The 25,517-nt window shown below is 43.0% G+C and overlaps 2 protein-coding genes and 2 non-coding genes across 4 annotated transcripts in view; all 4 read right to left on the bottom strand.

The window, feature by feature from the left end:
* The window catches only part of Msh4 (mutS homolog 4), a 54,313-nt gene extending 38,829 nt beyond the window's left edge, over positions 1 to 15,484 (bottom strand). The window contains exons 1-8 of the mRNA XM_075978961.1: positions 15,310 to 15,484; positions 11,381 to 11,566; positions 8,121 to 8,278; positions 7,647 to 7,757; positions 4,883 to 4,998; positions 3,233 to 3,406; positions 1,152 to 1,324; positions 329 to 396 (exon numbers count right to left, since the gene is read on the bottom strand). Of these exons, the coding sequence (XP_075835076.1) occupies positions 329 to 396; positions 1,152 to 1,324; positions 3,233 to 3,406; positions 4,883 to 4,998; positions 7,647 to 7,757; positions 8,121 to 8,278; positions 11,381 to 11,566; positions 15,310 to 15,484 (1,161 nt within the window). The remainder of the gene's footprint in view (positions 1 to 328; positions 397 to 1,151; positions 1,325 to 3,232; positions 3,407 to 4,882; positions 4,999 to 7,646; positions 7,758 to 8,120; positions 8,279 to 11,380; positions 11,567 to 15,309) is intronic.
* Positions 15,485 to 16,964: 1,480 nt separating this feature from the next.
* Rabggtb (Rab geranylgeranyltransferase subunit beta) lies at positions 16,965 to 22,728 on the bottom strand. The gene is made up of 9 exons (XM_075981041.1): positions 22,705 to 22,728; positions 21,720 to 21,827; positions 20,575 to 20,772; positions 20,086 to 20,191; positions 19,423 to 19,475; positions 19,226 to 19,336; positions 18,670 to 18,795; positions 17,680 to 17,829; positions 16,965 to 17,414 (listed from the first exon to the last, which is right to left on the bottom strand). The coding sequence occupies exons 1-9, from the start codon at positions 22,705 to 22,707 to the stop codon at positions 17,274 to 17,276; spliced, it is 996 nt and encodes a 331-aa protein (XP_075837156.1). The 5' UTR covers positions 22,708 to 22,728; the 3' UTR covers positions 16,965 to 17,273.
* On the bottom strand, positions 21,434 to 21,515 carry LOC142855178 (small nucleolar RNA SNORD45). Its single transcript, XR_012911441.1, has one exon. It is a non-coding gene; the product is annotated as a small nucleolar RNA SNORD45 (small nucleolar RNA).
* Positions 21,969 to 22,048, bottom strand: LOC142855179 (small nucleolar RNA SNORD45). Its single transcript, XR_012911442.1, has one exon. It is a non-coding gene; the product is annotated as a small nucleolar RNA SNORD45 (small nucleolar RNA).
* Positions 22,729 to 25,517: the final 2,789 nt, after the last annotated feature.

The following is a 25,517-nucleotide window of genomic DNA, read 5'->3' as shown; positions in this document are numbered from 1 at the left end:
TTATATATAAAGAATATATGTATGAACTAACATAACTTTGTTATGTATTAGGTAAACAGTATAGGTTATTGAAAGACCCTACAGACCCCCTGAAAAATATACAAATTATATATATGAGCAAATATTTGTTTAGTTTAAATACACTAATTCTTCAACTACCTAAGATGCCTTTTTACCACATTATAATATGAAGCAAAAGTTTTAAAAGTCGCCCCCTAAGGCATAAAGCTGTTCTGGGTATCAGTGAGGATACTCTGCCAGGACGTTTGTCCACAGCACAAGCTGTGTCTCACACAATGACATAGAGCACGCGCTGTGCAGCACATACCGTGTCTTGCTTTGGGATTTGAACTAAAACAGAAAGCAGCTGCTCCGTATCCAGGAATCTTGAGATGACTGAAACAGAAAGTGAGCGTTAGACCGTCATAGAGCAATCAAAAAGAGGGTGCTCTGGGTTGTTCGCAGGAGCACAGCCAACATAAGACAACTACGCCACACGGAAGTCTGTGTGACTTAGGCAGGGCCAAGCCCCAGTCAATTGTTTATGTCCTATACAGTCATGGGGCAGAGAGGAGACCCTGATCTTGTGATGGCTGCCTTCCCTGATAAGACAATGTTAGCTCATGGCTGGTCACTGCCTGCATCGGGCCCATGACAGATCATGAGCTAGCTGACTATAGCCATGTATTATCTGAGTAGCACACATAAACACTATCCCAAATAGACAAAGAATTCCCCTTTTGGCCAGGGGGACATGCATTAAGGTCTGTAGATGCACTACATGGCAAAACATCCATATACAACACATTTTAAAGATTTAAAAAAAAAAACTTTTCAAGAATTTACAGCTTTAAGACCTGTCTTTCAGAAACTTAAACAAAAAAAGCATAAATAAACTGACTGCATTTTTATTTATATAAATTATAATATAATTATAACTTAAATATAAATTATTTATAATTATACATAATATATAATTTATATACTAAATTATATGGTTTTATTATATAATTTATATAGAATTTGTAGGCAAGCTAGACTTAGTGGTGCATGCCTATAACCCTGACATGAAGGAGACGGAGGCAGGAAGGTCCGGGTTTGAAGACCAACCTGGGCTGCAGTCAAATAAACAAATAATAAGCTCCGTTTACCTGACTGGAGCCCAAAGAAGAGCTCCTCGTCCTGAAGCAGCTCCTGGACACAGTCCAACCTCATGTTGATGGTCTCCACATCAACCAGGGGCTCCAGGATGTTAGAGCGCAGCCTTCTGCTCCCTCCTGCCGTCTTCGTGTAATTTAGAACACCAAAGAGAGTGTGATTGTTCCTTCCAAGAGACAAGTTGGAAATTTCATTAAGGAGAAAAAGAAAAATCCAAGAAAATTTCGTTTTAACTTGGTAATTAAATAATCGTAGAATCTATATCAGTGATTAACAAATTTATTATACAGACAAATTACTAATTCAGTAAATTTGAATTAAGGCCTAAACCCTACATTTTTTTGTGTTTTATTGATTAGACAGGATCTCCAGTAGCATACACTGTCCTTGAACTTGTAACACACCACAGCATGGTCTTGAACTCATGACACTTCGAACTACCCCCTAAGTGCTGGTACTAGAGGTATAGTGTACATCTGGTTTGATCCCAAGTATGACATTACTGAACCACAGCTGATTAATAAGAATCAACAATATCTGCTATGCTAAGCCTGAGCACACAAGGCAGCCAGGGTTCCTAATTCTGTGGCTTTCTTGCATAGGTGTGGCCTTGTTGGAAGAAGTGTGTCACTGTGGGGTGGGCTTTGAGGGCTCCCATGCTCAAGCTACATCCAGCGCCACAGTTTACTTCCTGTAACCTACAAATCAAGATGTAGGATTTTTCCTCCAGCACCAGGTCCACCTGCATGCTACCATGTCCTGCCATGATGATAAAGGACTAAACCTCTGAACCTGCAAGTGAATCACCCCAATTAAATGTTTTCCTTTATAAGAGTTGTTGTAGTCATGGTGTCTCTTCACAGCAATAAAACCCTACCCAAGCCAGTGGTTGATGGCCAATAATTTTTATCAACCTACTGAAATGACTAAGGACAAAACAAAGAGTAGGGAGAGACAGACAGTAATGTTAAATATATAAAAATGAATCTTGGTCTGGTGTGAGTAAAGTGTGACTCAGTGAGTAAAGGTGCCTGCCGCCAAGACTGGTGACCTGAGCTTGATTGCTGGAGCCCACGTGGAAAAAGGAGACATGGTTGGTACTCTTGTAACTTGTCCTATGACTTATACACACATTAAAATGTGTGAGATCATACATGTGCACGTGCGCGCGCGCACACACACACACACACACACACACACACACACACACACTTTAACCAATGTAAAAACAAAAAAATAAATACCAGAGTTGGTCATTGACTTTCCATGCTCTGATAACACACGAAGGGTAATGGAGAAGCAGTGTAGAGCAAGTTTGTCAACAGGCCAGTGGTGCCAAGAGGCAGCTAAACGTAAACCCATCTGTTTCCACCTGACTCATGGCCATGAGCTTCTGCCCATGTATAACTCTTACTTCACAGGGGAGAAGAGACGGTTTATTCTAGAGCCAAATGGGAGTGACCATGACCCAGGAATGCAGATTTAGGCCCCAAACTCCACATTCCAACACAGATACAGTTTCATAAAGTTTTTATTATAACAGAACAAAGAAGGTCCTAAATCGGGGCACTCTGTGATACACTGGTGATGCACAGTAGGAAAACAGCAAAGCAGACATTTCAGCCACAGGACTCAGACGATATCTGATGACCTTGGCCTTTGGGTTGGTAGAAAATACAGTTCCTACATTCCAAAGGCTTTCATCTGCTCCTCACAGGGTGCTACAGAACAGAGGCAGGCAAGGGGTGGTTGCTAATGGCTAAAGATAGCACAAGACAGTGATCAGGCCCTGCACAGCCACGTCCTGGGAACCCGCGCTCACACAGGCATCTATTAATCTGCTTTGCTTGTGTCCCTCACCCAATCTCAGCAACTTAAGAGTTGAGTTTTGTTGTTTAGTTAACGTAATTCTTTTGAAGACCTGATTTGTGGAAAATCTGGGTTCAGCAACAATAGACCAGAAATTTAAAATGCTTATTTACTATTTCTCCACCAATAACTTAATTTAATTCAAACTTTCAAGTAACTAGTCACAGAAATCGATAACATTTTATAAGAACTCAGATTGCCTTACCTGTAGTCCTGGTTATTAACAAGCAATTCAAGGTTCTGGGCTGATGATGAATCTATCATGGCTGTCTGTTCACTACCTTGGAAATAAATCTTCAGTGATTTTGGTGCATAAACTGAATTTTGAATGAATTCAACATATTTTAATAAGGCTGCAGCAGCTGCGAGGCAGTAATACCTGTGAGAAGCAGAGCATAGCAAGGACACCTGTGAATGAGCACAGCACAGCAGGGACACCTGTGAGTGAGCACAGCACAGCAGGGACACCTGTGAGTGAGCACAGCACAGCAGGGACACCTGTGAGGGAGCACAGCACAGCAGTGTAAACTCAGGATAGCAGAAAGAGATATTCAATTCACCTTGATATTAGGAAAATGTAAAACATTTAGACAGGATTTCTTAAATCCAAAGAGAAAAAAATATCGAGAATGCCAATTTTGGAAACTAAATAATCTTATAAAACTTATTTAGCAATGGACAAATATTTGTTTGTTTTTTGAAGCAGTCTTACTCTAGTTTAGGACTGTCTGGAATCTACCATAATCTTTGAGCATCGTCTTTCCAAATGCTGAGGCTTGGGCCCCACGCTCAGCTATAAAGAGCAGTGTTCTCAAGTTCATCATTTGCAACTGCTTATCAGAAGACAGAGTGGTGAATGTCTCCAACCCCAGCATTGAAGGGGCAAGGCCAATATGGTCTACACAGCACGTTCCAGGCCAGTCAGGGATACAGAGTGAGATGGAGTGGGTGGGGGAGGAAAAAGAAAATGAGTGAGGGGGAGAGAGAATAACAGTAATTTGTTTTTCTTTTCTTTTCGGTTTTTTTTTTTTTCAAGACAGGGTTTCTCTGTGTAGTCCTGGCTGTCCTAGAACTCACTCTGTAGACCAGACTGGTCTTGAACTCAGAGATCCACCTGTCTCTGCCTCCTGAGTGCTGGGATTAAAAGAATGTGGCATCACTGGCTGGCTGACAGTCTCACTTTGTAGGCCTGACTAGCCAGGAACTTACTGTATAGCTCTAACTGACCTCAAACTTGCAACAATCCTCCTGCCTCAGCCCCCTAGAGTACTAACTAAGATCACAACCATGGGCCTCCATGTCTGGCTAAGTGTGTTTTTCTTCGGGGACTCAAATTTCTAGCATCCTATAGTTAAGATTTTCACTATGAGGAAAATGAGCAGCTATTATCAAAGCAATAAATTATAACTCATTTGGAGAAAATCTAAATATATAATTACAATATATAATCTAAATATGATTAAATCATAAATATATACCTTGTACAAAAATGTATTTCGGTAATAACTAGATGTGCATTGTGGGCCAGGCCATTTTCTAGATGACAGTAATACAGCAAGTACAGGACAGAGAGAGATCCCCCGGGGAGGAGCGAGCACTCAGAGAGCTGCTGCAGCTCACCTGGACAGAACCTCCATCAGCACAGAACCTCCATCAGCACAGAACCTCCATCAGGCAGAACCTCCATCAGGACAGAACCTCCATCAGGACAGAACCTCCATCAGGACAGAATCTCCATCAGGACACAGAGAGATCCCCGGGGAGGAGCGAGCACCTGCTGCAGCTCACCTGGACTGCACCTCCATCAGGACACAGAGAGATCCCCGGGGAGGAGCGAGCACCTGCTGCAGCTCACCTGGACTGCACCTCCATCAGGACAGAGCTGAACTCAGCGATGCACAACTGTTCAATGTACTCTAAGCCCTTTGTTTCATTGAAGTATTTCCTTTGGACTGTAGTGAAATTAACGTTCTGAAAGAGATTTTAATTTTAAAATAAATCATTAAATGTCATGTTGTTGTTCAATACCGATTTCTTACCTAAGCCTAGTGGATCAGACCTAGAATCCCAACACGGAGAAGCTGAGGCAGGAGGATTTTCATGAGTACAAAGTAGAGTAACACCTTGTCTTAAAAACAAAACGACCTGCACAAAAATAACTCTGGTTTATTAAACACCTTCCCAATATGTAATGTTTCCAATATTTAAATGAGTTTTTCTCATTTATAAAATGAAAATGGAAGCTGAGAGTAGTGGTATCCACCTTTAATCCCAGCACTTGGGAAGCAGAGGCAGGTAGATCTCTGTGAGCTGGAGGCCAGCCTGGTCTACAAGTCAATTCCAGGACAGCTAGAGCTATATAGTGAGACCCTATCTTGAAAACAAACAGGAAAGAAAGAAAGAAAATGGCTGTCCATCTTTCTGTGTGAATGACAGTACAATCTGTAATTCTCAATTGGAAATTACTTTCATGAACTTAACTGAATATATTAAGAACTATAATAAAACAATAAGCATGAGAGTCTCTGGCATCTAGGAACTGGATCCCACAGAAACATTACATGGGTTTTTCGGGTCCTCTCTAAGTTAACTGAGGAAAGGCACACCCACCCTTAGACCTAGGCGGTGCCATGATGGAATTGCATCAATTCCACCATCAAATCTACATGGGCACATGATTCAAAGTAAGGCAATAGCTCCTGGGTATCTTACTGTTTGCTTAGTTTTGTTTGAGACTTGATGTCCTTGTTCAGTCTGAAGGGAGCAAAAGCACCTTGGCCTAAGTGCTGCCATTTTGACTTCAGACTCCATTTTACATGTAGGGTAAAACAAAGTTCAGGTTCCCAAGCCACAGGGGAGCTGTAACTTCCAGTAACTGACCCCCTCCTCCCTAAACCACAGAAATAGTCATTGTGTGTCTTTAGCTCTCTACAAACATTATGGCTGTCCCTAGAAACAGAGGAACAAATGAATCTGATTGGTTGGACTGGGAAGTTTACATTGTAGATCAGTTGACAAAGATGAACACACTCAAGGAAGCCCCTAACCTTTAAATCCTGATTGGTGAAAATTGTAACTGTAACTTGGCAACAAATGTTTGTGACTTTTGTGCTTATAAATCCGCTTCTGTCCCTGCCTGAGGCTGCCAGGAGAAACTAGCTCTGGAGTCCTTGTCCTGCAACCCTAATCGATCACTGATGCATTTATGTGGTGATTCATTAAAGTCTTTAGAAGCCATAAGTGCTATCTCTCTCCTTCCTCGTGGCACAGAACAGGGTAGGTGTAACAGGTGAGGGTGACCTGCACACCATGTCCAATGACAGTGGCTCTCTTTCTTCAATGAAACAGAGAGGAAAACAAAAGTAACATTGTGAACTAAGAATTTACCTACTTTGAAAAAAAAGAGTGATCCCACACTGAGGTGAGGGCAGAGGATCAAGAGTTCAAGGCCAAGCCAGGCGATGGTGGCGCAAGCCTTTAATCCCAGCACTCGGGAGGCAGAGGCAGGCTTCTTAAGTCAGGAGCAATGCGAAGTAGAAGGAGCATGAGCCTCAGAGTGAAAGAAGTTAACTCTGAACTGGATGGCATGTGAAAAGTTACTTGACTTTTCAGAATTTTACTTAGAGAAAATTAGAATAAAAGGACTTGTATACTTATTGTGAAGATGAAATGAGATGCTTATAAAAGTTCTGGCATGTGTGTTCCTGCCTGATGAAGGCTCCGGTAGTCGTAACAGAGCATACTCCAGAGTCCACTGTTCCCTTCTTGCTTGTCCATTATTTTCTTGGGGAGAGAAGTGTCTTTGAACCACAGTCTCATTCACTGCAGGCTGGGTAGTTAACGCTGGCCTTGAACTCTTTTTTTTTTTTTTTTTTTTTTTTTTTTTTTTTGGTTTTTCGAGACAGGGTTTCTCTGTGGTTTTGGAGCCTGTCCTGGAACTAGCTCTTGCAGACCAGGCTGGTCTCAAACTCACAGAGATCTGCCTGCCTCTGCCTCCCGAGTGCTGGGATTAGAGGCGTGCGCCACCACCGCCCGGCTTATCTGAAATATTTTCATGGCTTGATCCTTTACTCCATTCAGGATTTTGTTAGTACCACTAGCTGTGTAAATTCCTGTCTTTATGTCCTGGTGATAACGGATTGTTCCCCACAATTTTTTAATATTTTGTTTGTTTGGTTGTTTTTGATACAGGAGGATCCCTCTACAAAGCCTTGATGTCATGGGCCTCAATATGTACACCAGGTTGGCCTAGAACTCACAGAGTCCCCCTGCCTCTGCCCCCACCCCTGGTCTGTAGTTTGCAGTTGTAAGCTGAAGTAGTTTTCTGCTCCCTCCCCTAAGGAGCTTTTTGTCCGTGTTATACCACAGCAACAGACATCAGATGAGAACACCTCTTAACTACCAAATACATTTTTCTGTTTTGCTTAAAGTAGAATGCAGGTGTCAAATAGAGGGTATTCTCAATAAATTTTATGATTTTTAGTAATATATTAGACTCCAATTTGTACGAATTGACTACCTTGGGACCTTAAATATATAGCTAGTCAAACAGCTGCTTTTTATAATATCATGAAATGCAATCTAAATTTTGAATGCTACCAGAATGAAAACTTCCTTACCTTGAAATTTTCTGTGACCAGCGTAAACAACTTGGTTGAATTTCCCACAACACAAGCAGTATTTGACATTATTATTTCCAAAGGTGATAAAACTTTGAGCTTAGTGATCACCTGAAAATGTTAAAATAATCATTTTCTAAACGTAGGCAAAGAACAGTTTCCAAAGCAGTTCTGCATTATTCTAAGAACCAAGTTGTTAAGATGTGCAGATACACTCCAAAAGTCCTAATTCAATGTTGCACTTAAAATGTATTTCAAATGCTGATGTATTAAACAATTTCACCTAAATACAAATATGAAATATCAGAAACATAGGGCATATTTTACTCACTGGTTTTTACCAGTCTAAACTCAAAATCATTCTGAGTTTATCAAATATTTATTATCAATCCAAAACTTTTTAAATTAATGTGCTTTTTTTTTCTCTTTTGTGGTCTATAACCACTTCAAATTTGTAGCTGTAGGAACACGCACCTTTGCATACGTCGTGTTGTCTGCGAACTGCGACAAGATAATCTGCGGGCTCTTCAAGTCGATGCTCGCCATCCCGATCTCGCCTCTGGCCAGCCCTCTTCCTTCCACCACGGCTACGATGACTGACGGGGTGTGTGCAGACACGGCAGAGGACGTGGCTGGGAACAGTTGGCAGGTCAAACATACACATGAATGTCAACGGCTGTTTGTACTCCTTCATGTAAGACCTCAAAGCCCCGAATCTAGCTCTCTTTGTCTTTTATTTATTCTTTGATAACGTCACAGGTGAAACACAATGCACACTGACCAACACCCACTCCACACAGAGTACCACTCCACCGCCCAGCTTTTCTCTAATGAATCCCTCTAGTGCCACCTGCGGGGATGGTGGCTGATCTTGCAGCCTCGACCTTGCACTGCTCTTGTACAGGTACCACGTCTAGTTAATACATCCAAAAGAGGAGCCTTTATCATCTTTGTTTGCCTGCTCACTTTATGTAGTAATTTGAGCGGCGGGGCTGCATCCCCAGCACTCCGGCCGCCTGCTAGCTTATGCCCGAAATAACAACACACAAACTGTATTCATTTAAACACTGCTTGGCCCATTTCTATCTAGCCTCTTCTAGGCTAATTCTCACATATTAATTTAGCCCATTTCTAATCATCTGTGTTGCACCCCAAGGTGCGCTTACTGGGAAGATTCTAGCCTACGTCCATCCTGGGTCAGAGCTGAATCGTGTCTACCCAGGAGAGCGGAGCATGGCGTCTCTGTCTGAGGCGTCTTACCTCACTTCCTCTTCCTCCCAGCATTCTGTTCTGTTTACTCCAACCACCTATCTTCTAACCAATAAAATGGGCCAAGGCAGTTCCTTTATTAGCCAATGACCTTCCTCCATCAGCTTTAGTTTTTCAAGACAGAATTTTCTCTGTGTAGTTCTGGCTGTCCTGAACTGCCATGGGCTAGGATTAAAGGCATGCACCACCACCACCTGGTGAACATTTTTTTTAAAAAAAAACAAACAAAACAAAAACTCTGTTACTCAAAACAAATAAAACTATTAAAGCTCAAAGTATTGTGTCAGATTGAGTGTGGTGGTGCACACCTTTAGTCCCAGCACTCTGGAGGCAGATCCCCGTGAGTTCAAAGCCAGCCTGGTCTACAAATTGAGTTCCAGGGTAGCCAGGAATGTTACACCGAGAAACATTGTCTCAAAAAAAAAAAAGTATTATGTCAAAACTTAACTTCACATTAAGGATGGTTTGCCTTAATTTTGAGACAGAATGTGTATCCCTAGCAACTTTGAACTTGCTAAGGAGAACAGACTGGCCTCTGATTTGAGGCAATCCTGTCTTTACCTCTCAAGAAGTATTGAGATTACAGGTAGATACTACCAACCACTGCCAGCTTGTAAGGTTTTAAAAAACTTGGAGGTGGCTATCCCTGTATCTAGTTACAGTTTTCTAACTCCTGGGATGAGCTCACATCCCAAGCCTTAATTTTACACATAGAAGATAAATTTATACATTGGTTTATTTTACAATTTAATGAAATAAAGTTATTAAGGGAATTTTGAATTTGGGGTTAAAATACATATTATTCAGCTTATCCTATCATATAAGTGCTAAAATTATTTTATAATAAATAACCATAAAGCAAAAAGGATAATGTAGTAACTGTCATGTCTACTCAAGAGCTGGCTGCAAGCAACAAGTGGAAGTGTATACACATAAATGCGTGCTGTGCACCTACCACAGTGTCTAGCTCCAAGCATCAACATTCACTAAGTGCTTATCACATGTCAAGGGCATCTTAAATTATTTACTTCATTTAATTGTTACAAAATTCTATCAAACAGGTACTGTTATTTACTCAATTTATTTTAAGGGTGATTGCGAGATTGGGTCAGTGGAAGAGCAAGAGCCTACCGCGTGTCAGAACTTGGGTTTGGTTCACAATACTAGTAAGTGAATGAATAGATGAATGAAAGAATGAACGAACGCGTGTATGAAATCTCAAGTGTAAGAAAGACTGCTGTGTTTAGGGTGGCTGCAATGCCGAAGGGAAATGCTGGAGGTACTGCTAGAGAAATGTCAGCAGCCCTCACAATGATGCCCACATACTTACACTTGATGTGACGGCAATGGGGAAGAAATTAGGAGTACTGAATGTAGTGTGGCCGGTTCCATGGGCTTCACTCTATCTTCATGTTCATACGCTGAAGTTCTAATCCCCAACCACTAACACTATGACCTTATTCACCTATATCTGAAAGCCATGTTTGCCCTCTACAGAGCTTAGTAATATTAAGTGGCCATTTGAGGAGCCTTAGTCCACGAGAACTGCACACAGTGTGAGACTATCAGGACGCAAAGACACTATGGGGCGAGAACTGAAGAGGAGCCAAGAGCAGGGCAAGTAGAGAGGTCTCAGATAAGGAGATAAATATTTAATGCAATCAACGTGTACTTGTTGTAGAAGACCCAGAAAAATGAATACAGTAAATGAACACAAAAATCAACAAAATACATATATAGTGTACTTTCTAAAAGAAAGTACAATAACCATAAAAATCCTGAGTCTGTGGTTGGGTGTGAAAGGATCTCAGCCATGAGTTGAGGGGTGACTGGCGCTAAAGGTAGGTGTTCTAAACACCTATCCCCAAGTCTGTAAAAGGTATAATGACAGAGCTAGCGATGCGAATGTCAGCTCTGAGTCACCCATTTCCTACCCCCAATCTCAGTGGGCTGAGGTCTCAAGCTAGAGTTGGGTGGACTCGTTTCTTTGGTCTCTTTGGTGGTTATCTGGGTGGACAGATGTTTGCTCCTACCTTCCCAGGAAGTCAGGCAACACTTACACACCCTGTAGCCAAGGCATTCTTATATATGCCTTTGAGAATTGGTGCACACCAAACATCCATTAATTGATCCCTCAACAAAATTGAGTACATTTAAACAAAAATTAAAATTTTAGTATTAGAAAAACACTCAAGAATACTCTTAGGGTCAAAGTTTTCATTTCAATATCACACAAAAGAGATTCTTTTTCCTTTTTGTCAAAACAGTTCAAATACTCTGATGTTACATTTATTGACAATAGGAAGCATGTAGCCATGTCGCTACACAGGGGCCAGTGACACACGTGTCATCCAGTTCTCCGTGTCCATGAGGGATGACTTGCAAGTGAGCTAACCACCCAATTTATAATTTACAAACTTTAAAATTCTCAAAAGAACATCAGGGTTATCTTCCACCAGTTTTACCTGAGTATCCTACATGTGGTGTCCAACTTTTATAGCCTGATCTCTGGGGATTTCCAGCAGACAACGGAGTTCTAAATATTTGTGGGTAACTGGTATCTCGTGCAGAAGATGAGCTTGTTGTACCAATAGGAAGATTGGATGCAACCGTGTGTTTTGCATGAGATCTTTTGTTTCCAAATGATGAACCTAAATTTGAAAATTTATGAATAATTCTTAGTGATTAGCATTAAGGAATTATGTATTAATCCTAAAACTTATCACATCTACTTTCTGTAAATTCAATTTGATAATTTAAAAATTATAACAAATAATTAAATGATTGACAACTGTGTTCATAATGACTTTATTAGTCTGTATTATCATAATAGTGAGTTCCCTGATAACATTTTTGTACATGTATATATTGTACTTTGGTCATATTCAATCTCCATTATTATACTCTCTTGCACCCTCCTACTCTACCAACTCCTCCTCTTCCCAGACAGTCCCCTCTACTTTCATGTCTCTTTTGATCACTGACAATTTGTTTGGTTGGTCAGTTTTTTGAGACAGAATTTCTGTGTGTAACAGTCCTATCTGTACTGGAACTTGCTCTGTAGACCAGGCTGGCCTCAAATTAAAGGCAAGCACCACCACCACCTAACAGTTTGTTGTTTTTAAGATAAATCCTGCTGTGCATCTCAGGCTGTGGTTGAACTCAATCTATAGTCCAGACTTGCCTTCAACTTATGGTCCTCCTGCCTCAGTCTCCTGAGTGCTGGAATTACAGCACGTGCTACCATACCTGGCTTGAGAATCACGTGCAAACATGCTGACATGGGGCTGGGGTGCAGCTCAGCGGGCAGAGTGCTCTGGGTTCCCAATGTGGTGATACATACCCGTACTCTCAGCACTTGAGAGGGGAGGAAAGGAGTTCAGAAGTTTAAGGTCATCCTGACCCAAAGAGTGAGCTGAGACCAACACGTGGAACTTCGCTTCAAAACTAAAGGAGCTATGTTTTTCGTACCTATAGCATTAATGATCAATTTTCAAATGTTTGCTGATTCGCTGCATTAAAAGGATGTTGATTTGTGAAAAAAAAAAACTAAAGGAGCTATTCTGATACGGCTCTTGAGTCTATGAGTCCACTGAGCCTACTCTTGCTAAAGTCAGAAGTTTCCCTCCAGCACCAAGTGTCTCTGCCTATGCAAACAGTGTCACAGTCAGCTTCAGGCTTTCTTGGCTCCAGCCCTTTCTCAGACAGGTGCTTGCCAACACGCTACCTACTTTACAGCCATGTCATAACATTTCACACAGTGTACATCAATAGCCTAGCTGTGTCTGCTAACACACAAGTTCCAAACAAACAAGCAAATGAAAACGCAGGGCTCTTCCACACCCTTTGATTCCTATGCCATGTGTCTTTGCTCTCCTTACACTACCTTCCTGGACCAAGTCCTTTTTCCTCTACCTTCCCATTAACTGGTGGCCTACAGAGTTCCAGACTTTCCAAACTTCACTTCTAAATATTGACTCTGGCATCTCATCTGTTTCCTGGTGTCTACTGACGTCATTTCCTGATAACGTTCAGGTTTTCATTTACAGCTTTCTCTCATCTCCCACACTGTACGGCAGGGTTAAGATTTCTAGTAACAGACAGATGACAAGGGTGTCGGCTTGCTTAGTGGAACACACACAGAGTCATTCGACTCTGTTCTATAGTAGGGTAGTAGTATATAAATCAGCAAACATGTTGTGTTTTCAAAATTATTTTTATATATTGAAATTTGATTTTTATATAATTTTCACATGCCAAAAAAATAATAGTACTTTCGAATTTTTTTTTCAACCCTTTAAAAATTCAAAAGTAGTTGGACTTGGTTGTACATGCCTCTAATCCCAGCTCTTGGGACACAGAGGCAGGCAGGCCTGAGTTCCAGGACAGCCAGGGCTACAGAATAAACTGTCTTGAAAAGAAAAGAAGCTCCCCAAACAGCATCAAAAACAAAATAAACTCTGTGAGTTTGAGGCAGGCCTGGCCGACATAGCCAGTTCGGGGACATACAGGGTTATATACAGAGACTCCCATCTCAAAGAAAACTTCAAAAGTTAGGTCAGCAGTACAACTCAGTGGTTACAAAGAGGACTTGAGTTCAGATCCCTGCTGGTTACCATCCAGCAAGGCTTGCCCTCCACCAGCCTAGCTGATGCAGTCCTTTCACATTTAAGGATAAGGCAGAAAGCCATGGAAGAGGATTCCTGCTGGTAAGAAACAGCGCAGTCATAAGAAACACTCAGAATCATGCAGTAGCCAGTGCAGCACCCACGCCTACAATTTTCAGTGCTGCGGGTCTGAGGTAGGAGGAACTCAACTTCAAAGGTCTCAACTGAGCTACACAGGGAATCTGAGACCAAGCTCCTGGGCTACACAGAGAACTCATATACATAAAAAGTATACAACTCTACAAAGTAAAAATAAAGAAATGTCACCATTATCTAACAACTTCTTAGGCATAAACTTTTATGTCTTCTCAGAATTTCTAAGTGTCAAAGGGTGAACATATTCTTTCTACCAGTATTCTTTATTACAAGCCATTTTGAACTTTTGTTCATCTTACTTAAACTCTTGAAAACGTTATGCTCTCTCTCACACACGCACACACACATGCTCACTCCCAAAAGCCCCCACACATTCAACCATGCACACACACACACACACACACACACACACACACACACACACACACAGAATAAATGTGTCTTGTGTCTCAGTTCTGTTCCAGATTCCCGTTTCAGCATTGTCAGACAGATAGGTCATCCTCATGACTTAGGAATCATGCCTCCGTAATTCTTAAGCTTGTTTCCCTTAAACACTTTTAATCTAATATTAAACATAGAAGACTTCAACAAGTATTTCTTCACTTATAAAATCCAGTCAGCCAATCCTTGCTTTATCCTCCACATGAGTTGAACTGACCCTGAAGGATGTTTTCACCCGTTTAAATGTATGGGGGTTCAGCCGGCATGTATGCCTGAGCATCACAGAGGCCAGAAGAGGGCATCAGATGGAGTTACAGACAGTTGTAACTCCATCTGATGCCATGTGGATGCTGGGAATTGAACAGCGTTAAGTGCCCTTAACCGATGAGCCATCTCTTTTGTCCCAGAAGGACCTATTTTTAATAGCAAGCATCTGAATTAGATGGGATGTTCACTTTAACCTGCTATCATCCCATTTTAGTACTAAAACCCATCAGCCAAAGCTCAGCTCTCCACTAAAAGAAAACATACACACACACAGTGTCTCACTCACGGAAGTAGGGCACCAGCGAGATGACCCACCAAGCCTGACTCCTAGAGCCCACCTGGTGAAGGTAGAGCACTGTCTCAGGAACTTGGTCCCCTTGCCTGCTGACCCTTGTCACATACTCACAGGGGTTTCAATAGAAAAGTGAAGACATTTTCTTTTGAGGAAACTGAGCCAGGATTGGTGGCTCGTGGCATAACCCAGCATTCAAAAGGCTAAAGCAGGATTGCTTGAAAATTTCAAGCCAGGATTTTCTATTAGTGAACTTAAGGGAAGCCTGGGTCATACAGAACTTACTAAAACAAGAGGTGATTGAAGCTTTACATGGCTATACTAGTTAGCAGAGCTAGGTCACACTTCCTCTCAGTTGTGAAGAGATTTCTTTCTCCGTGTTTTATTTGGTTTGCAATTGAGACTAGCTCATTCTATAGTTTGGGCTAGCCTTCAACTGTGGTCGCCAGTGTTGGGTTTAAAGAGCGAACAACCCCACCCCCATCAGTAAAGACTTGTAGTTACTGCCCTTAGCATCCTCAAGGAAGGCCCGGCCGCTGTGGTACCCAAGCCCCTGCTGATGGTGTCAGCCACCCTTGCCCGGCCCGGCCCGGCCCGCTGTGGTACCCAAGCCCCGGCTGCTGGTGTCAGCCATCCTTGCCTGGCGTGGCCCGCACGGGGCTGCTGCTGCTGCTGCTCATGTCGGCCGCCGCGCCCTCTGTGCTGGGCCGGGACGCAGAGGCCAAGGGCCGTGTGTGCAGGGTCATCCTCCCAGGGGTCGTCCAGCGTGGGGAACTCGAGGTTGACGAGACCTCCTGCCTCAGCATCCTTCAATCCTTCCTGACAGACGGCTTCGAGCACCCGCAAGCTCCAAGGCCGCGCCTCCGGCAAAGGGCGGGAGAACAGGCGCAGGCGCAGTGTGCTCACGGCGCAGGAAACGCACAGCGCAGGCGCGGAGTGAACCGTTCGTTACCTTTGCCTTGCTGGTGTAGGAAAGCGCTGTTCTGTTCTCTTGCCCCCACCCCCGCACTTTATTCAAAGCACAGGTAAGCCAACAATTGAAGGCCCAGCAATGGCCATCAACTTGGCTGCCAATTGTCACAACAGGCTTTTAATTTTCACACTAGCCAAGCACTGGACCGAACACGTGAACCAATTCTATCCCCAATACACGTACCCCTGTGCCTACAATAAGGGTGTGTTGTACACATGGCAACACACATGGCAAAGCCAGCAGTTACCAATCCAATTGTCTGACTTCTAGTATTAGTTTCAGAGTAGGGAAAAAGAAAATCGACTTACACTTAAACCTTTGGAAAACACTTTACAGCCCTTAAATATAATAACTCCCAGGAGCAGAATTTAGGATGAATGTTCTCTAAATAGAGAACTGCAATGCAGTACAAAGGTTTGAGTAAGAATGTGTTTGAAAGCCTAGAGCAGAAATGCCTGTTAGAGTAGGTGTGGCCTTGGGGTTTCTAATCAAGGCAGTTTCTTCCTCTTACAATCCTGTTGTTAGAAGTTAGCAACCTGTCTGCCTGCAGGCCGCCATCCTAAAGGACTAAACCTCTGAAACCAAGCACCAATTAAATACTTTCAAGACAGGATTTCTCAGTAGTTTCCAAGTGTGTAATGGAACTTGCTCTGTAGACCAGGCTGCTGGAAATAAAGGTGTGCACCTCCACTGAGTTGTTTTTTCACTCACTGTAATATAAACGGGACATATAGACTATACTCTATAACCTCATGGTCTGACTAAAACACTTAAGCAACTCTTATGTAAACACATGAACACTGAACTCCTATCTAACCTGTAAAGATCAGGTGTATGCATTTGACAGATTGCTTGCTTGGAATGCAGGTGGATGCCCAGAATCCTAGCACTCAGTGTGAAATGACTGTTGTCTAGTGCCAAGTGGGACTGTTTAAGGGCAGAGGGGAGGGCGATGGCGCTATTCCCTTCCTTTGGCATTTATCTGACCCAACAGTTCCCCTAATCTGACCAATCCACCTAATCATATTCAACCTCAATATAATCTCAAATGTCCAAAGTTTCCAGAGATTCAAGAAACAGTTCCACCTAAACCCATTCAGTAAACCAATTCATTTGGTGGGGGAGCAAAAATAATTACTTTTAGGACCATTGGTGACTTAGATACCTGCACGCCTCTGAACTTTAATAGACCTGAGTTCCCTGAAACATTTACCCAGAGCCCAACCTGTGCATCTCATGAGTTCTGAGATAATCCGTTAGAAACAAAGTAAATGTTTCATTTCTAAGTAAACAGCTACATACTCAAGAGCCACTCAACATTTTGTACATCTTTTATTTAAATGAGTTTTACTCACTTGTATTAACAAAAATCATTTTCCATCAATCATTACAGGTCAACAGGACATGGGGAGGCATCAATTAAATACCAGCTCTTAAGCTTGCTGTTATGAAGACATCAAAACAAACTTCAAGTAGACTAAAACTGTAATGTTTGGACACTACAGAAGATCTAAATACAATGTATTTTATACCACATATAATTATGATTGCATTAACATGATATACAATATTAACAGTCAATCCAGGTTCAACTGCACACATCTTCCCATGCCTGTCTGACTCTAGCTCACTAGTTCAGGCTGGACATTGACCCTCTGAAGCACTTCTTCAGGCATGCAAAAGACAGGACTAACAGGTTTAATCTGTTCTTCTCCCAGAAGTGACAATCCAGCAATGCCAAATAAGGTATGAAAAGGATCCACCTGTGGGCAGTTCATAACAGTGAAAGGTAAGAACTCTGCACAGAATCAAGTTTAGTCATTTTTGTATACAGCTAAAAAGTTTTTAACATGCAGGACCTCACAAACAGTATTGTAAGAAATTTCTATAAGCTCTAGCCTTTATGTTACAAATTCACAAAAACTCAGAGCAACCTTTGGACCAAATGTTAGCTCTATAACCAAAAGGCCCACAATCATAAAATTGAGCCAACAATGAAAAACTGCAGAACCATGGAATTGTACTTGCCATATCTCCGGGTCTGTCAGCAAAGCCTCCGGTCTCTTCATCTTGACATGCTAAGATGAAGCTGCGCAGCTTTTCTCTGTCAATCCAATGAAGCCTCCCAATTATCTTCAAGGAGGCCAAAACCCACCAGGAATAGCACACATCTGGTAACTAGAAGGGGAAACCAGTCAGACTGTGGCAGGTTGAAACCACTACCCATACATTGGTACCCACCCCACTTTAGTACTAGATGGCAAACATACATGTGCACACAGCTCCCTCACTCACAAGCACATCAAGTTAGCACACACAGGTTCTCTCTGCTCCTCTCACACAGCAACTAACTACATTCAGTTGTTAATAAGTACAAATGCTAGTTTGTACATTCTGTAATTTCTGCATGTGCCAGCACTATCCACAAGCAAACAAATTACACGGCTACAAGATCAAATGCTCTGCAGAAATAAACATCCTTCACTCAGAGGATCTCAGTGTCTACAGCAGCTTTGGGATGTTGAACACATTTAAGTTCACTTTTATTTTACTTTTGATGTGTGCTAGCTAAATGAACAGAACACAGCTACTCTGTGGCTACCAGGCATGCTACCTGAGCAGTCTGGATTCAGAGTTAACTATATTTGAAATGTTCACCATGGTCCTTTTATTTATTGACAGGGTCTTTTCTATGTGGCCCTGGCTATCTATCCTGGGTCTCTCTAAGTAGACCAGACCAGAGTGGCTTCAAACACACAAGCATCTCATGACCAAGTCTCCCCAGTGATTCAATTACAGGCTGAGCCACGCCCAACCCCTGTATCACTTGTGAATGCCATGGTAGCACCTACACATTCCAAGCCTGGAAATGGACTTGTGGTTCATAAGAACCCCAACTTCTACTTCTATCATGACTGCTCACTCTCCTTAAGGAATATTTGCAGAAAACACAAGTGAGTTTTAAGCACAGGACACCACCCACTCAAGGCTGTAACAAGAAGCCAGCACAAGTAATACCTTCTCAGGTCTTCCATTGAGTCCGCCTGAGGGCAGCTGTCGTTCACAAAGCCACCAACCAAGTAAGTCAGAGTTCACTTGATGCAACTGACTGGTTATCGCCAGGAATCCTGTGCAACAATAGATCTAAAATTACAGACATAAAGTGCACAGGTATAACTTAATAGGAAGTGACAGACGCTACCAAGATGACTAAAACTCCATCCTGTATAAGGTGTATTTTAGGATTCCCTGTCACAGTGAAATGCTATACTTGGAATTTAATGGTCAATTAATTTACAACTTAAATTATGTTCTCTGGGCAAGCAAATATTTGCTAACTTTGCTAACTCAGTGGGTTTTGTTAGAATGTTTTCATTGTATATATTAAGGTCACAGGTGGAGATTCATATCTATAATCCAACAGCCTGCAACTAACAGACAGACGTAGGACACGCCCCAAACCACTTTCCTGATCTCACAAGGTCTGGCCATTCACGACACAATATTATCATAAAACACCCGTCATCTTTTAATACTGTTATTTCCTCTAAATTTTATTAAATAGCAATATTACCTGCCCGGCATGAGATTCGGAGCCTGGTCTGCACCCAAATCCACCATCAAAGTTCATACAGGCCAAAACAAATTCAATGGCCTTTTCCACATTAATAGCATCAAGCTTGCCCTACAAAACAAGTAAAACCTATTACAATCACCCAGAGCCCTCATAAATGTTTAATGAGGTCCCCCAACACAACATTTAAAGCTTACCAAGAGAGCCAAAGTTGCCACTGCACAAAATGAGAATCTGGTATCAATTTCTCCTAGAAGACAAAGAGCCAAGGTAGTCACATCAATACAAGTTTCCAATGAACAAACTCTGAACCATGCTCACTCAATTTCCCAAAGCCCAGGCTATCTTACCCCAAAACCCAAGAAAACCAGCTAGAAAAACAAAGTCTTTTGGGCCCTCCAAGCTATTTAGAGAGGGAAGGAACCTATAAAATGCAAGGTTTATATGCTAATAAATTCAAGTTAATACATTAACACCCTACTTTATAAAAAAGGTTCACATCCCACAAAGCAGCTGGTCTCAGGCCTGCATTCTGTCTGTCTCGTCCCAAAAGAAATTATCTAGATCAAATTTTTTTCTACATCTCAACTCAGGTATTTACTGAGTAGATAAACTTTTCAAGACTTTTCAGGGAGTTCAGCCCTTCAAAGCCCCAAACACTGGGGATAAACGTGAACCTACCTTATCTTTTAGAGTGGGTGCTGACAAGCCAGCACGGGCATGCTGGGACCTCCAGCAGGCCATTTACTCCAGATAGACCAACTGCTTAGTGGGACCTGAAAAGATGGAACAACTTGAAATCTTAGGATTACTACCAAGACAAAGATGTTCTGATTATGGAGTAGATAAACCAGGCTTACCCCAAATGTCTCCAGCAAATGAACCATCCTCTTTCTGCAGACTCTGAACATAGGCCACAACCTTATCCACGTCAATGACGTTAATGCTGTCATACAGCGTGAGAATCTGAAAGATATAAGTATAGCAGATTCGTTCTGTATCTAAGCCACCATTAATTTAACCCTGAGTGAAAATTAGTCATTCCAAACCTTTAATCACAATGTTTTGCTACACAAACCATTGATAATCTAAGAAACTCAAGAAGAGGCAGGACTTAAACATCCTTTGGCTCTTCACAAAAATCAATTTCACCTGAAGTCAGTTTCAGTTACATACTGAGGAAATGTCCCCTCCAAGGTCTCAGTCTCTGAAAAAGCATCATGTTGGCATTCAGCTAATACATGCCTTGACAGACATCACTGACCTTGTACAAAGGACTAGAAGGAAGTTAACTGACCCTCCCCATAAATCCCAACTCCAGCCCCAGGGATCGAGTCACAGGCGCCTACCTGGACAGCGCTCAGAGTGTAGAGAAGATGCGGATCGTGCCCAATGCTCGCACTTATACCCCCACACTCATGCTGGCACGACTTGATAAACACCAGGATTTCCTCTCTGTTCATGCGATGGAGCTGTCCCATGAGGTCCATCACCGTCAAGCCCCAGTAGATGCCGCTCATCCTCAGGTACTCAGACATACAGTATTCCTAGAGAAGTTTCTTCAATTTATCAAAACTCCTAAAAGGGCCGTTTCACATACAATCCACCTCACTGAAGCTAACTGGGAGCAACTAAAGTGAGGCTTTGGTTTCCCAAGCGCCAACTGCAGGTTTATTAGGCAAAAGAAACCAATATTCCTACTCTTTTGCCAAACACCCAATTCTTGTCATTTACAAATGAAGCCTATGCATATGGAAAGGTAAACACTGCTGACGATGGAACCATACATGGATCCCAGAACCTCATGCTGCAGCAAATAAAGCATGGCCCAGTTTACAGGTATTTCTTCAGGTGAGGACCTCCCTGGCATGTGGGAAGCCAAACCCTGGGCTTAGAGTAGCCAGGTGGACAGCTGACAGGGAAGTCCACAGGACTAGAATCACCCTAAAATGAATGCCCAGCTAAGAAGTTACGGATATAACCAAGCGTTTACCAGCACTACACTTCTGTAAGACCCGGATATACAGATGCTGTATGGAAAGCATTTCTACACAATGATGCCCCTTTGGAGGTCTCTCCACTTAGCATGGTTTTCCCTCCAGTGAGCCACTGGACGCTTAGATCACAGGTGCGTGGCAACTCCAACTTTTCCTGCCATTATTTATTTCCCCAGGAACACACTATATAAAGTTTAGGTAAAACCTTTTTAAGGTCTCAGCGTAATTCTAGAGCTAAAGTGTTATTACACATCAGCAAAATTCAGATAATACATGCCAACACATCATTGACCTTCAAGGTTATACCTGAGCCAGAAAGGAGCAGACTCTCCTGCCGGCAAATCCAACCCTACTTCAGAGTGCCAGGAAGCGCTCTGTCAACATTTCTGGTATACAAGGCACACCTATCAAGCTAGACTTCAGCCCTCTGCAGTGAGATAGTGCTGAAGAAACCAGCCAAATACTTCTTAAAGGTGTTAGTCTGAGAATCTACGTACATAATCATCCTTCTTGGAGCCATAGGAGGCAATGTAATCGGCATGCTTCTCCAGTAACAGGGTGTCAGGAGCGTCTGACTTGATGGTGACATCCTTCTGCGGTGTACCCTTGCAGTAAACAAGCAGATTTCGTCAGTACTCACATGGTCTGACCCTTTATATACACGCTTAACATCCGCCTAAGGTTTTTTCTTTACATTGCTTTCATCGTCCTGAAAACAACCCAGCCTCAAATGTGCCCGGCATCTTCAGGTCTCAGAGTAATTCTAGAGCTAAAGTGGTTAATAATCAACTTTAGATTCAGAATACATGCCAGCTCATCACTGACCTGAAATGACCGTTTTTGTCGAACGCAGGCACGCTCAACGAGGTTGAGATTTCAGAACACCTAGAGTCCTCAAATGTTGCCCCCACTACCATCTAAGAGTCTACCTCGCTACCAACCACAAGTAGGTCAAACGAATTACCAAAATTTCGATTCACCATCTCTGCTATGAAGGCCTGCCTCGTTTGAACTCCCTGTGTAGACCAGGCTGGCCTCGAAATCAAGAGATCCGCCTGCCTCTGCCTCCGGTGTGGGCCTAGGCTGGCTAGCTCTCTTTCCAGTTAAAAATCCTTAGCTTTGAAACAGTATTTTTAACGATTTTCAAAAATCTATATATCCCATATTATTGTTTACAAAAAGCATTCAAAATCTGGTATAAAGAGGGGCGGGGGGGGGTTAGAAAACGACGACACAGGCACACCCAAAATCCCTGCTGCAGGGAACAAAATCAGGCCGCCCAGAGGAGCTGCGGAAAACGCTGAGCAATCGCAAGGAACCTTCCCAGTCCGGCCTGAGGAGTCGGAGGCAGGAGGATGGCAGGGGGCTCTAGGCCAGCCTGGGCTCCAGAAGAGAGCATCAGCCTTGCAGGCCCTCCCGCCGCACCCTGCCAAGCCAGCCCGGCCGCCCGACTCCCGAGCACCAACCCCATCCAGCTCTCACCATGTCCGCGCGCAGAAAGACTGAAACTCCGCCCGAGCACTGGAAGTCAGCGCACAAGCGCCTGCGCACAAGCGCCCGTCCGCCCTCCCTAGCCGGCTCCGCGCAGCCCGAAGGACCCCGAGGTCACCGTTTAGCCGGCCGCACTCCTGCCTGAAGGACTCGGCGGTCACAACGAAGCCGGACACGCTTCTGCCTGAAGGACCCCGGGCTGGAATTGTCGCACAGCTCCAAGAGCGGTTTCCTTGGGATCGGTTTCAGCCCCTGTGTAAATTGGGAGTGGCGGTGCTGACCTGGAATCCTAGCACTGGGGAAGCAGAGAAGGAAGGATCAGTAGTTCAAATCCCCACCTGTGTAGGCACTTGGAGGCCAGCCTGGCATAGATTCTCTAGGGGGAAAAAAAAGAATAAATTATGGTATATCTGTTACCCAGTTAATTAAAAAGAACAAAAAGCTCCACATATGCTATGGAAAGATGTTTAAAAGATAGCATATAAAAATGCATGCTTATCGTGGAATAGCTCTTGGATTTGAACCCTGAAACTACAAAAATAATGATTACTTTTTACTCTATATTAGTAACTTACGGTTTAACCTCTTCATTTTAACTCCTCCTCCTCCCCCCCTCCCCCTCTCACCCCTCCTCCTCCTCCTTTTCTCTGTAGCTTTGGAGCCTGTCTTCGAACTAGCTCTTGTAGACCATCCGCCTGCCTCTGCCTCCCGAGTGCCGAGATTAAAGGCGTGTACTACCACCGCCTGGCCCTTTTCTTCTTTTTAAGGTTCTGGGGATTGAACTCACACCTTTGAAAATGCCAGGCATGTGATCTTGGACTGGATCAGAATCAGCTGAGATAGCCCTGGTCACTCCTGCGGGAGGTTTGCTTACTTGGGCTATCAGAAGGGGAAAGGCCCACGAAAAAGTGTTCTTATAGAAATTGCTAGCTCAGCCGGGCGGTGGTGGCACACGCCTTTAATCCCAGCACTTGGGAGGCAGAGGCAGGCAGATCTCTGTGAGTTCGAGACCAGCCTGGTCTACAAAGGGAGTTCCAGGACAGGCTCCAAAGCTACAGAGAAACCCTGTCTCGAAAAACCAAAAGAAAAAAAGAAAAAAAAGAAATTGCTAGACATCTATTAAAATCCAAATGTCAGGCCAAGTGTAGCGGGGCACACCTTAATTTGTGGCACTCAGGATGCCAGCTGGTGGATCTCTATGAGTTAAAGGCTAGTCTGGGCTGCAGAGTTAGTTTTGGGCCATCCAGGGTTACATAGTAACCCTGTCTCAAAAAAGTAAAAAACAACAGCAAAAAAAAAAACACCAAACAAACAATTTTCTAAGCTTCTTAGTTGACTTTACTGCTGTTAAGTTTCACATGCTATAAACTGCATGCTTGTGTCTGTTCATAATTCAGATCTTTAAGTCTAATCCCCATAGTGACTGTTTGTGGGGGACAGAACCTCTGAGAGCTAATTGTCCCAAGGGTGGAGCCCTAACAAGTGGGATGAGCGCCCTTTCCAGAGGCCACACCACCCGGTACTTTATAGCGCTATATTATTTGTGTTTTAATAAATAAAGTTTGCCTGAAGATCAGTGCAAAGCAGCCACACTGGCCAGCATACAGGCCAGGCAGTGGTTGTACACACCTTTCATCCCAGCATTAGAGAGAAATAGAAAATGGGAGGAGTCAGGTCTCATGCTCAGTCTCAATCTGAGGATTCATGGAGGCGGGATAGCCTATTTTCAGTCTGAGGTAGAGGTGAGAGCCAGTGGCTGGCTGCTTTGTTTTCTGATCTTGAGGTTGAACCCCAACATCTGTCTCTGGGTTTTTATTTTCCGCGCTACAGTTCTTTCTGCCTACAAGAGATAGTAGCCGGAAGCCTGGCAGAGCGTGTTCACCAGAAACCACCTGCGCTGACAGCCTGCTCTTGGAATTACAGGTCCCAGCAGTGAGGGAAGTACTTTTCTGTTGTTGCTAACCCATACACTTCATGGGATTTTGATATAACAGCTCAAGCTAAGGTCTATAGTACTTGCTGCTAGATACAATTGGGGGTGTGTGCTAGGTATCACACATGCAAAACACATTGAACATGCAAAGCACATACGCGATTACTTAGTTATACCTTGGTCATAATAGTAATTTATAAACACTTACTTTTAAGATTATTTTTATTTTATGTGCTTGAATGCTTTTTGCCTGCATGTATATATATGTACATCATACACATGCCTGGTGCTCAAAGGCCCAAAGAGAGCATTGGATCCCTTGAGCAGGAGTGACAGGCGGTTGTGAGCCACAGTGGGTCCTTTCAGAAATGGCAAGTGCTCTTAACTGCTGAGTTTTCAGCCCAGCTTTTTTTTCCCCCAAGGAGTCTTGCTGTGTCCCCCAAGCTTGCCTCAAATCCATAATCCTTCTGCCTCAGTAGTGTTGGGATTCTGGTTATGTGCTGTGGTGTCTGGGCTGCTGGACTCGGTTCCAGTTCCCCGAGCACGCAGATGCCTGCAGATCTATGCTCCCAAATAAATAAACCTCTGCTGTACTCCATTCTGGGCTAGTGTGGACCTACTTTTAAATCGCAACAGTGCCCAGCTTTTTTTTTTTAAACTAAGGGTATGTTCCTGAGATGTATCCTTTATACATCCTTTATGTATCCTTTATGGACACATGTAAGTAAGTGTTTTCTTGAGCTCTGAGCCTTCCAGCTTATTATTACAGCTGAGGGAGGGGTCGTGGGAATGTCTGTGAAATATCAGTTTAAGATATGTTACATTTATTTATGCTGTGGAACATTTGTCATTAATGATGCAAAGACGTATT

Source organism: Microtus pennsylvanicus, chromosome 7 (genome assembly GCF_037038515.1).
Source record: "Microtus pennsylvanicus isolate mMicPen1 chromosome 7, mMicPen1.hap1, whole genome shotgun sequence".
Lineage (NCBI taxonomy): Eukaryota > Metazoa > Chordata > Mammalia > Rodentia > Cricetidae > Microtus > Microtus pennsylvanicus.
Note: the sequence above shows the minus strand (reverse complement) of the source record. Positions and strands in the feature narration are given on the sequence as shown.